This window comes from Ranitomeya variabilis, chromosome 6 (assembly GCF_051348905.1).
Source record: "Ranitomeya variabilis isolate aRanVar5 chromosome 6, aRanVar5.hap1, whole genome shotgun sequence".
NCBI classification, from domain to species: domain Eukaryota; kingdom Metazoa; phylum Chordata; class Amphibia; order Anura; family Dendrobatidae; genus Ranitomeya; species Ranitomeya variabilis.
In genome coordinates this window covers 302,469,884-302,487,240 of record NC_135237.1, presented here as the reverse complement: position 1 = coordinate 302,487,240, position 17,357 = coordinate 302,469,884, and the positions used below count along the sequence as shown (strand labels likewise).

The window sequence follows — 17,357 nt, the reverse complement described above, 5'->3', positions numbered from 1 at the left end:
TCCATGCCCATAGGACAGCATGGGAGGCCATAACAGATCCATCGGCATCCCTTTCAAAACAGATGGACATGTATTTGAAATAATGCCAGAGTGAGAGCAGCCTAAAGGTACCTTCACAGTAAGCGATGCTGCAGCGATATCGACAACGATGCCGATCGCTGCAGAGTCGCTGTGTGGTCGCTGGAGAGCTGTCACACAGACAGCTCTCCAGCGACCAACGATGCCGAAGTCCCCGGGTAACCAGGGTAAACATCGGGTTGCTAAGTGCAGGGCCGCGCTTAGTAACCCGATGTTTACCCTGGTTACCAGTGTAAATGTAAAAAAACAAACACTACTTACATTCGCGTCCCCCGGCGTCCGCTTCCCTGCACTGTGTGAGCGCCGGCCCTAACAGCACAGCGGTGACGTCACCGCTGTGCTCTGCTTTTACTTTACGGCCAGCACTCACAGTCAGTGCGGGAAGCAGATGGCGAGGGACATGTGACAGACAGCAGAAGGTGAGTATGTACTGTTTGTTTTTTTTACTTTTACAATGGTAACCAGGGTAAATATCGGGTTACTAAGCGCGGCCCTGCGCTTAGTAACCCGATATTTACCCTGGTTACCATTGTAAAACATCGCTGGCATCGTTGCTTTTGCTGTCAAACACAACGATACATGCCGATCTGACGACCAAATAAAGTTCTGGACTTTCAGCAATGACCAGCGATATCAAAGCAGGATCCAGATCGCTGCTGCGTGCCAAACACAATGATATCGATATCCAGGATGCTGCAACGTCACGGATCGCTATCGTTGCAAAGTCGTTTAGTGTGAAGGAACTCACACAGACATGTTTGTTGAGAAAACACAGAGGTGTGAAGATCTCTGTTGCGAACATATGTGTGAACATATCTCCAGGTGTGAATACAGGCAACAAGTCCTGGAGACATGGAGGTGTGAAGGGGGTATACCACTAGATTACACCACAGAAGTACATGTGTCTTGTTTGCAATCACGATAATGAGCATTCAGATACGATGTATGGACAACATGAAAAAGGGAGAATAGAAAATGAAGAAATTTCATTTTTATTAATTTACACAGAATATAAAACATCATTTATATTTATTGATATGATCATACATAAAAAAGACAAAGATAAAAGACATAGGTTACTACTAGAGATGAGTGAGTGTACTCGTTGCTCAGGTTTTCCTGAGCACGCTCGGGTTGTCTCCGAGTATTTGTGACTACTCGGAGATTTAGTTTTTGTTGACTCCGCTGCTTGATTTACAGCTAGTAGCCAGCCTGAGTACATGTGGGGGTTGCCTGGTTGCTAAGGAATCCCCACATGTACTCAGGCTGGGTAACCGCCATAATTCATTCACTTGCGGCGGCGACGAAAACTAAATCTCCAAGCAGTTGAAATACTCGGAGACCACCCGAGCAACGAGTATATTCGCTCATCACTAGTTACTACATATACAACGTCTTGTCTATTTTAGACCCCAACAATGTTTGGCAATCCAAATAGATCAGTGGTAAACAAGTGCGGCCTCCTCTTAGCTAACATGTCACCGACCATCACGCTTCTCTCCTCACCGCTGCTGTGTTTAGGCCACTAGCTCCTGGCTTCACCGCTGGCAGCTCTGCTCCTCCGGCCCGCAATGCTGAATCTTGTGTGCTGTCGCTCCACAGGATCTGTAATACCGGAAGTGAACAAGTCTGACTCTAGCCCCATTCACCTTACCGCAACTCTGCTCCCATTGACCATACACCAGCTCTGGCTCTGCTCCCATTCACTATACCCCAGCTCTACTCCCATTCACCATACTCCAGCTATAGCTCTGCTGCTATTCACCATATCCCGGCTCTGCTCCTATTCACCGTACCCCGGCTCTGCTCCTATTCACCGTACCCCGGTTCTGCCCCCATTCACCCTACCCCGGCTCTGCTCCTATTCTCCATACCCCGGCTCTGCTCCTATTCACCATACCCCGGCTCTGCTCCTATTCACCATACCCCGGCTCTGCTCCTATTCACCATACCCCGGCTCTGCTCCTATTCACCATACCCCGACTCTGCTCCTATTCACCATACCACAGCTCTGCTCCTATTCACCATACCACAGCTCTGCTCCTATTCACCATACCACAGCTCTGCTTACATTGACCATACCCCAGTTCTGCCCCCATTCACCATACTCCGGCTCTGCTCCTATTCACCATACCCCGGCTCTGCTCCTATTCACCATACCCCGGCTCTGCTCCTATTCACCGTACCCCGGCTCTGTCCCTATTCACCGTACACCAGCTCTGCTCACATTGTCCGTACCCCGGTTCTGCCCCCATTCACCCTACCCCGGCTCTGCTCCTATTCACCATACCCCGGCTCTGCTCCTATTCACCATACCCCGGCTCTGCTCCTATTCACCATACCCCGGCTCTGCTCCTATTCACCATACCCCGGCTCTGCTCCTATTCACCATACCCCGGCTCTGCTCCTATTCACCATACCCCGGCTCTGCTCCTATTCAACATACCCCGGCTCTGCTCCTATTCAACATACCACAGCTCTGCTCCTATTCACCATACCACAGCTCTGCTCCTATTCACCATACCACAGCTCTGCTCCTATTCACCATACCCCGGCTCTGCTTACATTGACCATACCCCAGTTCTGCCCCCATTCACCATACTCCGGCTCTGCTCCTATTCACCATACTCCAGCTCTGCTCACATAGACCATACCCTATCTCAGGCTCTGCTCCTATTCACCATACTCCAGCTCTGCTCACATAGACCATACCCTATCTCAGGCTCTGCTCCTGTTCACCATACTCCTGCTGTGGCTCAGCACCTAATCACCATAGCTCAGCTCTGGCTTTGCTCCCATTCACTATACACAAGCTCTGGCTCGCATGCTTCAGCTGTGCCCCATACTCTCTCTCCCAGCCTCCAATTCATTCCTCCATCTTACAATTTTTCCCTGTGCAGTGAACACTCGTGCTTAGCCATTCACCGCCGCAGCCCTGATGCTGCTACATTCAGTCTTAGGGCTCATTTCCACATGCGAGTCACACGACCGTATCATGTGGAAACCAAGCTGTGGAGCCGGCACTCAGGAGTGGAGCTGTGCAGCTCCATGTGTTCCTATGCGGCCGCACGCTCCGCTCCTGAGTGCCGGCTCCACAGCTTGGTTTCCACATGCGAGACACGGACGTGTGCCTCGCATGTGGAAATGAGCCCTTACCGAGTGACCGTCCCGCAATGTTCAGCCTGCTCCCTCTGTCCTCGTCTCGCCGCTGTATGTCTTCTTCTAAAATCCCTCACAGCTGGCAGCTCTGCTCCTCCGGTCTGGTATGTCTGTCATCACGTCACAGGATCTGAGGTGAATGACCTTCACTTCCGGTTTCAGATCGGAATGACGGAATGACAACAGGTAAAGCCCTGGGCTACAATACAATGGCACCCAGACACGCCTACACAACTGTGAAGTGGGCGTGCCCAGTTCACAGCTAATGTGGCTACTGTATTATAGATAGGGTCGGCGCCCGACCGCAGATCTCTATGCGCAGTGCTGCCGTATTTGCAGACTGAAAGTGTCGTGCAGCCACACTTACAGTCCTGCAAATCAAAATGGCGGCACCCAGTGGCAGAAAAAAAAATGAATAAAAAAAAAACAATAAATATTATTCACTTGAAAATAACTTATAAAAATAAGGAATTTAAAAGTTTATTTTTTTTTTTACAACATTAAATCACGGCACCCTCCCTTTAAAAAATGTGCTAAATTGGTTATCACCTTTTAAAATGTTGTCTTTGTTAAATTATGTAAAAAAGGTTCAACTCTACATTAATTTCAGAATTCATAGTGGTTGTCCACAAGTGTTTTTTTTTCTTTCTATTATCCCTTCATGACCTGTGATGTACCTACACGTCATGGTTTGGAAGGGGGGTTCTTGATCTTCGATGTGTAGGTACATCTTTGGCGATTTCAACTGGAAGCTCTGATTACATGATATCCAAGCCCCAGCTCTCACAGCCTGGAATTGTGCCTGCATTTTGAAGGCCAGGAAATTGAGAGGGGTCTAGTTTGTTATAGCAACCTAAGGTCGTTATAATGAACCCTCGGTCTTCCAGCTATTGTAACCTTGTTAGACCATGCCAGGATCATGGTCTAAGAGTCTTCTGTCAGTGTATCACTGACATGTATAATTCATAGCAATGTTGGTGAATTGCAATGCATTTTACCTATGTTCAGAGTAATGAAAGTTAAATTCCCACAGAGAGACTGTGAAAGAGAAAACAAAAGCAAACAAAATTGTTAACAAATTAAAATAAAATATCACACAGTAAACCCAAAAATAAAAAACAATGTACAAATAAATGTGTATATAACAAAAAAAGTACACATATTTGACTTCGCCACATCTTTAATGACCTGTTATATAAAACTATTAGACAGGTTAACTGCTTCAGTGAACGCCTTAAAAAAATAAAAACCTGGCAAAACACTATGCTTTTTTAATATATTGCTAAAAAAAAGTGAAACAAAACACAATCAAATTTGAAAAATTAATGTACAGGAAACAGTGTTAAGGGACATAAAAAACAGAGTAGAGAGGGCACAGAGCACATCAATTTTAGAGCAGTTAATCAGCTATGTAAAAAGGAATCAACAAAGTACAAAATAACAAAGTGGCAATTGAACATACTAAAAAAAGAAGACTCTCTATACCCTGACATATGTTTTACTTTCAAGGAAACAAAGCACACAAAAGGAAATTCTAACTTTTTAAACTGGGGCATGCTACCAATAATCAGAAAAAAATGAATGAAGACAATATTAAAAGTATGTGTGGGTAAATAAGGCCCTGGTCCTTATTGCTTAGGGGAAGATGAATGCAAAAATCTCAAGTGAGCGGCATCACATGGAAGCCGAACTTTTGAGATAGACTTAAAATAGAAGGGACTATTACCCAAGCGCTAATTAGATGCATCTTCTAATTAGGATGGAGAAGTCCCAGGACACTTGGCCACTAATGAACACTAAGATTACACATAGAATAGATGAAAGGTATACAGAATACTTTGTCCTGTTGTCCTGGCAACCAAAGTCCACTATGATTATTGAAATACAAGTTGCAGATATACAAATGTTCATAATGTGGCTACTCTGACCAAGAGTCTCTAAAGATGACAGATATACGGAAGAGAGTCTATGCTGAATTTACTTTTATTGAATAAAAGATGATCTAGAGAGAAAATAATGTGATGTAACAAAAAACAAAAAAAACCTATGTTAAGCCTATTATATGATCATAATGGTAAAACTTTTTCATTCAGTGTGCAATAAAGTAAAACTGAAGAAAAAATTGATAAAAGTTAGCTTTTTTGAGTTAAAAACAGTAAAATACATTAAATTCTAAATATCAAACAAGGGCTCATAAATGAGACAATATACTGGAAAGAACAGTGAGATGATTCAAGATCCTGGAAAATAAAAATTGCACAACAGTGAATTTCTGAAATGAAAGATTACAGTTTAGTCATATGAATAGTACAGTGGGAAAAAAACATTTGATACACTGTGAATTTTGCATGTTTTTCATGTACAAAGAATGGAGAGGTCTGTAACTTTTATCTGTCTAAGGAAACTAGAGAATAAATTGTAGACCAGCATAAAACTGGGATGAGCTATAGAACAATAGGCAAGCAGCTTGGCGAAAAGGCAACAACTGTTGGCGTAAGTATTGGAAAATGGAAGAAACAAAAGATGACTAATCTTCTGTTGTCTGGGAAAGGATCTTACCTCTTAGGATAAGGATGATTCTGAGAAAGGTCAGGATTCAGCACAGAACTAAAAGGGAGGACCTGGTCAATATCCCAAAGAGACCTGGGACTACAGTCTCAAACATTACAGTTGGTAACTCGCTTCGCTGTCATGGGTTAAAATCCTGCAGGGCATTCAATGTCCCCCTGATCAAGCCAGTACATTTCCAGGCCAGTTTAAAGTTTGCCAATGACCATCTGGATGATCCAGAGGAGGCATGGGAGAAGGTCACGTAGACAGATGAAACCAAAATAGAACATTTGGTATCAACTCCATTTGCCATGTTTGGAAGATGAAGAAGGATGAGTACAACCGCAAGAACACTGTTCTAACAGTAAATCAAAGTAGGGGAAATATCATACTTTGAGGTAACTTTTCTGAAAAGGGGAGAGTACTACTGCACCGTATTGATGGGAGGATAGATGAAGCCATGTATCAAGAGATTTTGGCCAACAACCTCCTTCCTTCAGTAAGAACGGTGAAGATGAGTCGTGGCTTGGTCTTCCTGCATGACAATGACCTGAAACACACTCCCAGTGCAAGTAAGGAGTGGCTCTGTAAGAATTGGGGCAAAATCCCTGTTGCACTGCAAACTTGTTCAAGAACTAAAGGAAACATCTCACCTCTGTAATTGCAAGCAAAGGTTTAAGTACCAAATATTACGTTTTTCTATTGTATCAAATACTTATTTCACACAATAAAATGATGCAAATTAATTATGTAAAAATCATAAAATGTGATTTTCTTTTATTTTAAGATTCTGCCTCTCACAGTTGAAGTCTATCTATGATAACAATTACAGACCTCTCCTTTCTTTATAGATAGGAAAACTTGCTAAATCGGCAGCGTATTACATACTCATTTTCCCCATTGTATGTGTGAATCCCATGCATTATATCACAGAAACATGACCACAATCTATTACAGAGAAATTGATAAACCTTTTTAAATTTTTCAAATCTTTGCAAGCTGTGTCATGTAGAAATATATTTGGACACAATGGTTTGAATCACTCACATGAATCATGTGAACCACGAGTCCAATAAACTGCTGCAAAGAGGATTTCAAAACCATCTAGTACTTTCTTAGTAAATAATCTCAGAGAGTTACATGAACAAATGCAAGTCGTGATGCAGAAGCTGTTTTTTTCCATTGCAAGTTCATTTCCAGAGATGGTTCCCTACAGAATGTACTTGTATTCAGTCGGAAAATTAGTCAGATTTTGTATTTCAGACTAAGAGCTCAAGAACAAATCAGGATTATTAACACAGAATCAAGGAAGTTGGGTTTAGATACTCCGGGAATTAAGTTTTGATCATGAACAGTAACCTAGGATGATGAACATTCCTTATGCTAGGGAAGAGGTAATAAAATAGTACCTAGGTATAATGGAAGAAATTCATGAGAAGATGCAGGATGAGGGTGTAAAAGATCAGTAATCAAAGGAAGGATTTAATGAATAAATGGACTGAAAACTGTCATCCAAAACAGACAGAATGAACCAGAAAAAATAATTAATCATACTTACGTTATGGATTAGGAGCGAGGCCGAACTAGTGGAGTAGAGATTGAGCTGCATGCTGGACTGTTATATCAGCAGTGGACAATCCTTAGAAAGTAAAATAGTTTTATTTCTATTTTGGGGTTTTATTTTAATGGTAATTAATTATTTTGGCATATTTAAATCAATCACTAAATTAATGAGAAGGTTGAAATCCCAAAGCCAGCTTACAAGTAATGGTGCGTAAGCAAAGCACCAAATGAAATTAATGTACCATATAAATGTAAAATTTGCACTCAATTGGTAATTAGCAATTTGCACCATGTTCCATAGATAGATATGAGACCTTATTCATTTAGTTTGCCAGATATTCTGTTGTTGTGCCATTTATTTATCATGGTAGCAAATGTAGCAAGAATAGCAATGTGGCCTTCCATGATCAAAAAAGCACTATAACCCCTTATTCTCCTCACTATTGGGGGTGCATATGTATCAGAACCCCACTCTATCTTTCTTACAATAACATAATTATAATGGTACAAATAGATCATGAAAATGAGCTGTTGTGATTTACTGGGTATTTTACTCCTGCTATTAGAATTTCCATTCACTTTTCTTCCTCATACAGCTACTTATGTTACTAATTCTCCATTAAGTCATATTTCTACTAAACTGATAAGAGTAACCATTTTTATCTTTGATAGATAACACTGCTCGAATCTTAACAAGAAGAAATGGCTTTAACAGACATGAAATAAACACTTACCTTCTACCAGTGGTCATATCTGACAATGATTACCCCATCCAAAGTAGCACTGGAACATTAACTATAAGAGTATGTACATGTGATAATCAAGGAAACATGCAGTCCTGCAGTGCTGAGGCCTTACTCCTACCTGCTGGCCTTAGTACAGGAGCTTTGATCGCGATTCTTCTCTGTATCATAATTCTACTTCGTAAGTATTTTTTACATTTAAAATAATATACTGAATTTGCATATTGTAAAAATATATATTTTACAGTGTTTCAGTTCTATATGTATTATTTGCTGCTAATTATTTTTGTTAAATAAACATAAAAAGTTAGAAATAGATAGATAGATAGATAGATAGATAGATAGATAGATAGATAGATTAATCCTGTAGATAGCTAGATACACATATAGATCCTGGCTTCCTGCTGGCTGGGATGCAGTGTGCTGATAATTAACAATTTGGCCCAACGCCATGATTGCTACATTGGAGAGGCACATGGGCTTTCATGCTGGTGCTACAAGGTTCAGAGTAGCACTTTCAAGTTCCACAGTGAAGATCTTGCAAGTGCTGACTTCCTTGCCCAAAAAACTGTCCACCACTGATAGACTAGAGATTTGGCCAGCAAATTAGTGCATGAGCAGTAAGCAATCAGAAGAAAAATCATTACTTTCTTGAGATTTTTAATTAAAAGGTATATTGCAAACTTTGTTGTTATTTGCAGTTTGCAGTTTTACCCTTTTAAGAAATTGAGGAGACCTGTCATAAGATTCAGAATCAGATACATAAATGCATCCAAGTATGATCTACTCTGAAAGTTGGCATTTGATTTTGAAAAGCTGGAGGGAAATTATGTGTCTTAGCTGACTAATCTGTTGTGGTCTCTGTAGGCTACTTTCCACCCTGCTCACTATAACTGACACAGGTGGACACTTAAGAAGAGACCTGTCAGTCAACTGGAAAAAGGAGGGAAGAAGTCAGCTGGGGGACTTCATCGGACTATGCAGATGAGACACATAGTCCCTGAGTGACTTTTCAAAGCACATTTTTTCTGAAACGCCACAGCACTAGTAAAGGATACCTGGCTGCAATAATGTAACCCGTGTCTAATTCATGTAGCTTATGGTTAAAACAGCATGAATCTGATGGAAGACACAGCTGTAGTTACAGCTCCTGCTGTCCTTGGCACTTTCAGTGCTGAGGCCCTATTATGCAGTCACACAGTTGTCATACATATGTAGCAATCACCAAATAATACACGGTTGTTTTCCTACAGTGGACTTTAATACAAAAACTATAAAAAAGTTGCACTATTCAAATGGCATAGTACTGCACAGCATGCTACTTTTATATAGAGTTGTGCTGTAGAAGCAGCTATTTTGAATACTACTTCCGTATATTGCTGGCCATTAGGGTTGAGCGACTTTTACTTTTTTGGGGTCGAGTCGGGTTTTGCGAAACCCGACTTTGTCAAAAGTCGAGTCGAGTGAAGTCGGCCGATTATCGCGAAAAGTCGGGGATCGACCGAAACATGAAACCTAATGCAAGTCAATGGGAAAGCATAGTGAGTGGAGGCCAGGAAAACACCTACAGTGCCCATTTTAATGGCAAAAACATCCATTCTTGTTACTGAAGCTTGTCAATCTTAATTTACTTTATAATAATAGATAGGCATTGGAAATTGGGGGTCATTTGGCTAAAGTTGTGGGGGTAGGGCTGGTTCAAATTTTTAGTGGGCCCAGGAAACGTGGACTACGTCACGGCGGTGGAGCAGTGAGAGGTAAGTATGTCAAGTTTGCAAGTGCTGTGATCCTGAGCAAGCAGGGGGGGCCCACTCGTTGGCATTGACACTGGCACAGGGCCCCTCAAAGTACAGCGATGTGTTTGCACGGCGGGGGCGCCTCCCACCGGCAGAAACACTTTTGCGTACTCTGAGGGGCCCTGTGCCAGTGACGTCGCCAACGAGTATGCCCCCCCACCTGATGAAGGAACCTGCACTTTCATCTGCATCTTCCTCTTTGTCCCTGTGTAAGGTGGTATAGCATGCGGGAAGGGGAACCTTAATTTCAGCAGGGTCAGATTCTGGCTGTGTAGAGTGCAAGGGGAATGTAGTGGTCTGGGTCAATGTACCAGCAGACTCATCTAGCAGTGGCTGGGCAATGGGCAGGATGAGGAGGAAACACAGATATAGGGCCAAAGAATAAAGTAGGCTAAATGCAGTTCAAAATTGGTAACAGGACTAAACAGGCGGCATTGCTTTGTTCAGTGGAGTAGCAAACCCAGGAGCAGCAGACACCGTTTTAAGGGCCCAACCACACTAGTAGGCCAAATGCAGTTTAATATCTGCTACTATAGGCTGAAAGCCTAAAGACTGAAGCTCAGCTTTATACAGTGGAGGACAACACCAGGGAGCGGCACACACCGTTAGTAGGGCCCAACCAAAGTTGAAGGCCAAATGCAGTTTAATATCTGGTACTATAGGCCGAAAGCCTAAAGACTGAAGCTCAGCTTTATACAGTGGAGGACAACACCAGGGAGCGGCACACACCGTTAGTAGGCCCCAACCAAAGTTGAAGGCCAAATGCAGTTTAATATCTGATACTATAGGCCAAAAGCCTAAACACTGAAGCTCAGCTTTATACAGTGGAGGACAACACCAGGGAGTGGCACACACCGTTATTAGGGCCCAACCAAACTAGTAGGCCAACTGCAGTGTTACATTAAAAAATACTTAATGAGAGCCTGAAGGTTGAAGCTCAGACAAGGAAACCTGGAGGAGAACACCAAGGAGCGGCAGACACCGTTACTAGGCCCCAACCAAAGTAGTAGGCCAACTGCAGTGTGACATTAAAAAATACTTAATGAGAGCCTGAAGGTTGAAGCTCAGACAAGGAAACCTGGTGGAGAACACCAAGGAGGAGGAGAACACCAAGGAGCAGCAGACACCGTTACTAGGCCCCAACCAAAGTAGTAGGCCAACTGCAGTGTTACATTAAAAAATACTTAATGAGAGCCTGAAGGTTGAAGCTCAGACAAGGAAACCTGGAGGAGAACACCAAGGAGGAGGAGAACACCAAGGAGCGGCAGACACCGTTACTAGGCCCCAACCAAAGTAGTAGGGCAACTGCAGTGTGACATTAAAAAATACTTAATGAGAGCCTGAAGGTTGAAGCTCAGACAAGGAAACCTGGAGGAGAACACCAAGGAGCGGCAGACACCGTTACTAGGCCCCAACCAAAGTAGTAGGCCATCTGCATTGTTACATTAAAAAATACTTAATGAGAGCCTGAAGGTTGAAGCTCAGACAAGGAAACCTGGAGGAGAACACCAAGGAGAGGCAGACACCGTTACTAGGCCCCAACCAAAGTAGTAGGGCAACTGCTGTCTTATATAAACAACTACTTAATGAAAGCCTGAAGGTTGAAGTTCAGCTTTTTCAGTGGAGGACAGCGTGATTGAGTGGCGCCGCAGACAGACAAAGGTAGTTTGTGTTAACTTAAAAAGTTGGCTCTATGCATTTTTAAATTAGTCACAGGGGTACACAGGCAGCATTGGTGTGGTCAGTGGAGGACAATTGGAAGGACGGACCGCATACAGACTTCCTAGGCCTAAAATAATAAAATAGGCTCTATGCAGCTTCCATTAGGTGGCAGGGGTACACAGGCAGCATTGGTGTGGTCAGCGGAGGACAATTGGAAGGAGGGACCGCAGGCAGACTTCCTAGGCCTAAAATAATAAAATAGGCTCTATGCAGCTTCCATTAGGTGGCAGGGGTACACAGGCAGCATTGGTGTGGTCAACGTAGGACAATTGGAAGGACGGACCGCAGACAGACTTCCTAGGCCTAAAAAAATAAAATAGGCTCTATGCAGCTTAAATTAGATGGCAGGGGTACTCAGGCAGCATTGGTGTGGTCAGCGGAGGACAATTGGAAGGAAGGACCGCAGACAGACTTCCTAGGCCTAAAATAATAAAATAGGCTCTATGCAGCTTCCATTAGGTGGCAGGGGTACACAGGCAGCATTGGTGTGTCAGCGGAGGACAATTGGAAGGAGGGACCGCAGACAGACTTCCTGGGCCTAAAATAATAAAATAGGCTCTATGCAGCTTCCATTAGGTGGCAGGGGTACACAGGTAGCATTGGTGTGGTCAGTGGAGGACAATTGGAAGGAGTGACCGCAGACAGACTTCCCAGGCCTAAAAGAATAAAATAGCCTCGATGCAGCTTCCATTAGGTGGAAGGGGTACACAGGCAGCATTGGTGTGGTCAGCGGAGGACAATTGGAAAGAGGGACCGCAAACAGACTTCCTAGGCCTAAAATAATAAAATAGGCTCTATGCAGCTTCCATTAGGTGGCAGGGGTACACAGGCAGCATTGGTGTGGTCAGCGGCGGAAAATTGGAAGGAGGGACCACAGACAGACTTCCTAGGCCTAAAATAATAAAATAGGCTCTATGCAGCTTCCATTAGGTGGCTGGGGTACACAGACAGCATTGGTGTGTCAGTGGAGGACAATTGGAAGGAGGGACCGCAGATAGACTTCCTGGGCCTAAAATAATAAAATAGGCTCTATGTAGCTTCCATTAGGTGGCAGGGGTACACAGGTAGCATTGGTGTGGTCAGTGGAGGACAATTGGAAGGAGGGACCGCAGACAGACTTCCTAGGCCTAAAATAATAAAATAGGCTCGATGCAGCTTCCATTAGGTGGAAGGGGTACACAGGCAGCATTGGTGTGGTCAGCGGAGGACAATTGGAAGGAGGGACCGCAGACAGACTTCCTAGGCCTAAAATAATAAAATAGGCTCTATGCAGCTTCCATTAGGTGGCAGGGGTACACAGGCTGCATTGGTGTGGTCAGCGGAGGACAATTGGAAGGAGGGACCGCAGACAGACTTCCTAGGCCTAAAATAATAAAATAGGCTCTATGCAGCTTCCATTAGGTGGCAGGGGTACACAGGCAGCATTGGTGTGGTCAACGTAGGACAATTGGAAGGACGGACCGCAGACAGACTTCCTAGGCCTAAAAGAATAAAATAGGCTCTATGCAGCTTCCATTAGGTGGCAGGGGTAGTCAGGCAGCATTGGTGCGGTCAGCGGAGGACAATTGGAAGGAGGGACCGCAGACAGACTTCCTAGGCCTAAAATAATAAAATAGGCTCTATGCAGCTTCCATTAGGTGGCAGGGGTACACAGGCAGCATTGGTGTGTCAGCGGAGGACAATTGGAAGGAGGGACCGCAGACAGACTTCCTGGGCCTAAAATAATAAAATAGGCTCTATGCAGCTTCCATTAGGTGGCAGGGGTACACAGGTAGCATTGGTGTGGTCAGTGGAGGACAATTGGAAGGAGGGACCGCAGACAGACTTCCTAGGCCTAAAATAATAAAATAGGCTCGATGCAGCTTCCATTAGGTGGAAGGGGTACACAGGCAGCATTGGTGTGGTCAGCGGAGGACAATTGGAAGGAAGGACCGCAGACAGACTTCCTAGGCCTAAAATAATAAAATAGGCTCTATGCAGCTTCCATTAGGTGGCAGGGGTACACAGGCAGCATTGGTGTGTCAGCGGAGGACAATTGGAAGGAGGGACCGCAGACAGACTTCCTGGGCCTAAAATAATAAAATAGGCTCTATGCAGCTTCCATTAGGTGGCAGGGGTACACAGGTAGCATTGGTGTGGTCAGTGGAGGACAATTGGAAGGAGGGACCGCAGACAGACTTCCTAGGCCTAAAATAATAAAATAGGCTCGATGCAGCTTCCATTAGGTGGAAGGGGTACACAGGCAGCATTGGTGTGGTCAGCGGAGGACAATTGGAAGGAAGGACCGCAGACAGACTTCCTAGGCCTAAAATAATAAAATAGGCTCTATGCAGCTTCCATTAGGTGGCAGGGGTACACAGGCAGCATTGGTGTGGTCAACGTAGGACAATTGGAAGGACGGACCGCAGACAGACTTCCTAGGCCTAAAAGAATAAAATAGGCTCTATGCAGCTTCCATTAGGTGGCAGGGATACACAGGCAGCATTGGTGTGGTCAGCGGAGGACAATTGGAAGGAGGGACAACAGACAGACATTTCCTAGGCCTAAAATAATAAAATAGGCTCTATGCAGCTTCCATTAGGTGGCAGGGGTACACAGGCAGCATTGGTGTGTCAGCGGAGGACAATTGGAAGGAGGGACCGCAGACAGACTTCCTGGGCCTAAAATAATAAAATAGGCTCTATGCAGCTTCCATTAGGTGGCAGGGGTACACAGGTAGCATTGGTGTGGTCAGTGGAGGACAATTGGAAGGAGGGACCGCAGACAGACTTCCTAGGCCTAAAATAATAAAATAGGCTCTATGCAGCTTCCATTAGGTGGCAGGGGTACACAGGCAGCATTGGTGGGGTCAGCGGAGGACAACTGGAAGGAGGGACCGCAGACAGGCTTCCTAGGCCCAAAATAGTAAAATAGGCTCTATGCAGCTTAAATTTGGCTACAGGGGTACACAGGCAGCATTGGTGTGGTCAACGTAGGACAATTGGAAGGAGGGACCGCAGACAGAATTCCTAGGCCTAAAATAATAAAATAGGCTCTATGCAGCTTCCATTAGGTGGCAGGGGTACACAGGCAGCATTGGTGTGGTCAGCGGACGACAATTGGAAGGAGTGTCTGACACAGTAAGTACTCCGAGTCCCAAAACCTAAATTGATGTTAATGTATCCCAAACAAAAACAAAACCAAAAAAAAAAAAAAGGGTGGCATACTTAGGTACAGGGGTGTGCTCCTATGCTGACTTTCAGACATTGTAATTTGGCGCAAAGTATTTACTGGTGTAAATGTAGGACAGGGCCCCTGACTATTTTAACTAGCATCATACATGTCAACAAATTGTTATTGTCTGTGCCAGGCATGGAAGGATTTCAGCGCATAGACTAAACAGTGGTGGAGCAGCGACAGATAATTTTGCAAGTGGTAGAGCACTGTTTGACCTTGGAGGGGGACACTCTCTCCTGGCCGGCGGTACAAGCCCAGGGCCCCTCATGTTACAACGGTGTGTCTGACATTGGGTGCGCGCCACCACCGCCAGAGACACTTCATTGTACTATGAGGGACCCAGTGCCAGTGCCGTCGACCAAAAGTGGGCACACACACCTCTTCAGACAAACGTCACTCTTATGGGTGCTTGTGACAAGTGGCGAGACCACGGACCCATGGGGAAGTTAGGCCATTTAGGGAGGTGTAAACATGTCGTATGCTGGATAAACAGCAGCTGCAAATTAAGAGATTGGAACAGTCAGTAACACCAGTCCCAAAGCAAGACCTTTTTACAGGAAAGCTAGGTGTCAGCCGGGAAAGGTGGGGCAAAATAATTTGAAATCCATGAGTGGTTCATTTTAATGAAGGTTAGATCATCAATATTTTGGGTAGCCAGACGAGTCCTTTTTTCGGTCAGTATTGAACGAGCAGCACTGAATACTCTTTCTGATAGCACACTAGCTGCTGGGCAAGCAAGCTCCTGCAATGCATATTCAGCCAATGCAGGCCAGGTGTCTATTTTGGATGCCCAGTAATCAAAGGGGAATGACGGTTGAGGGAGAACATCGGTAATGGAGGAAAAATAGTTAGTAACCATACTGGACAAATGTTGTCTCCTGTCACTTTGAATGGATGCTGCTGTACCTGTCGTGTCTGCGGTCATTGCGAAATCACTCCACAACCTGGTCAGAAAACCCCTCTGTCCTACGCCACTTCTGAATTGTGCACCTCTAACACCTCTGCCCTGTTGCCCCCTGCAGCTCGTGTGAGATCCATCACCGGCGCTGTGTGCTGGGAATGCCTGAATCAAACGGTCTACAAGAGTAGCTTGTTTGGTTGCCTATATCTGTTCGAGGTTCTCATGTGGCATGATATTTTGCAATTTGCCTTTATAGCGAGGATCAAGGAGGCAGGCAAACCAGTAATCATCATCTGTCATCATTTTTATAATGCGTGGGTCCCTTTTGAGGATACGCAAGGCATAATCCGCCATGTGGGTCAATGTTCCAGTTGTCAAGTCATTGCATATGCTGGGTTGAGGAGCACTTTCAGGCAAATCAACGTCACTTGTCTCCCTCAAAATCCCTGAACCAGGCCTTGCACCGCCAGCAGTTTCTATTGCCCCCTGAGAAGCTTCCTCATCCAAAAAATACTCATCCCCATCATCCTCCTCGTCCTCCTCCTCTTTGCCCGCCACCTCGTCCTGTAGACTTCCCTGAGCAGACAATGGCTGACTGTCATCAAGGCTTCCCTCGTCCTCGGCTGCAGACGCCTGTTCCTTTATGTGCATCAAACTTTGCATCAGCAGACGCATTAGGGGGATGCTCATGCTTATTACAGCATTGTCTGCACTAACCAGCCGTGTGCATTCCTCAAAATGCTGTAGGACTTGACACAGGTCTTGGAGCTTTGACCACAGCACAGCTTACAACTCCATGTCTGCCATCCAACTGCCTGCCCGTGTATGTGTATCCTCCCACAAATACATAACAGCACGCCTCTGTTCGCACAGTCTATGAAGCATGTGCAGTGTGGAGTTCCACCTTGTTGTAACGTCGATGATTAGGCGATGCTGGGGAAGGTTCAAAGACCGCTGATGGTTCTGCATATGGCTGGAGTGTACGGGCAAACGGCGGATGTGAGAGCAAAGTCTGCGCACTTTCAGCAGCAGGTGGGGTAACCCCAGATAACTTTTCAGGAAGCACTGCACCACCAGGTTTAAGGTGTGAGCCAGGCAAGGAATGCATTTCAGTTGTGAAAGGGTTATGGCAGCCATAAAATTCCTTCCGTTATCACTCACTACCTTGCCTGCCTCAAGATGTACAGTGCCCAGCCATGACTGAGTTTCTTGCTGCAAGAACTCGGACAGAACTTCCGCGGTGTCTGTTGTCGCCCCAAACACTTCATTGCCAATACAGCCTGCTGACGATTGCCACTAGCTGTTCCATAATTGGACACCTCGTGTGCTACAGTGGCAGCTGCGGATGGAGTGGTCGTGCGACTGCGGTCTGTGGATGAGCTCTCGCTTCTGCTGGAGGACGAGGAGGAGGAGGGGTGCCAAACGCCTACAGCCAACTGTTTCCTAGACCGAGGGCTAGGCAGAACTGTCCCAATATTACTGTCCCCTGTGGACCCTGCATCCACCACATTAACCCAGTGTGCCGTGATGGAGACGTAACGCCCCTGGCCATGCCTACTGGTCCATGCATCTGTTGTCGGGGTGCACCTTTCTACTGACAGATTGCCTGAGCGCATGGACAATGCGGTC

At 45.0% G+C, this 17,357-nt stretch overlaps 1 protein-coding gene across 3 annotated transcripts in view; it reads left to right on the top strand.

Moving 5' to 3' along the window:
* Positions 1-17,357, top strand: part of LOC143782354 (cadherin-10-like) — a 1,064,733-nt gene that overhangs the window by 990,932 nt on the left and 56,444 nt on the right. For all 3 annotated transcript variants that reach the window (XM_077269713.1, XM_077269716.1, XM_077269715.1), the window contains one exon: positions 8,023-8,274. In XM_077269713.1, coding sequence (XP_077125828.1) covers positions 8,023-8,274 — 252 coding nt within the window. The remainder of the gene's footprint in view (positions 1-8,022; positions 8,275-17,357) is intronic.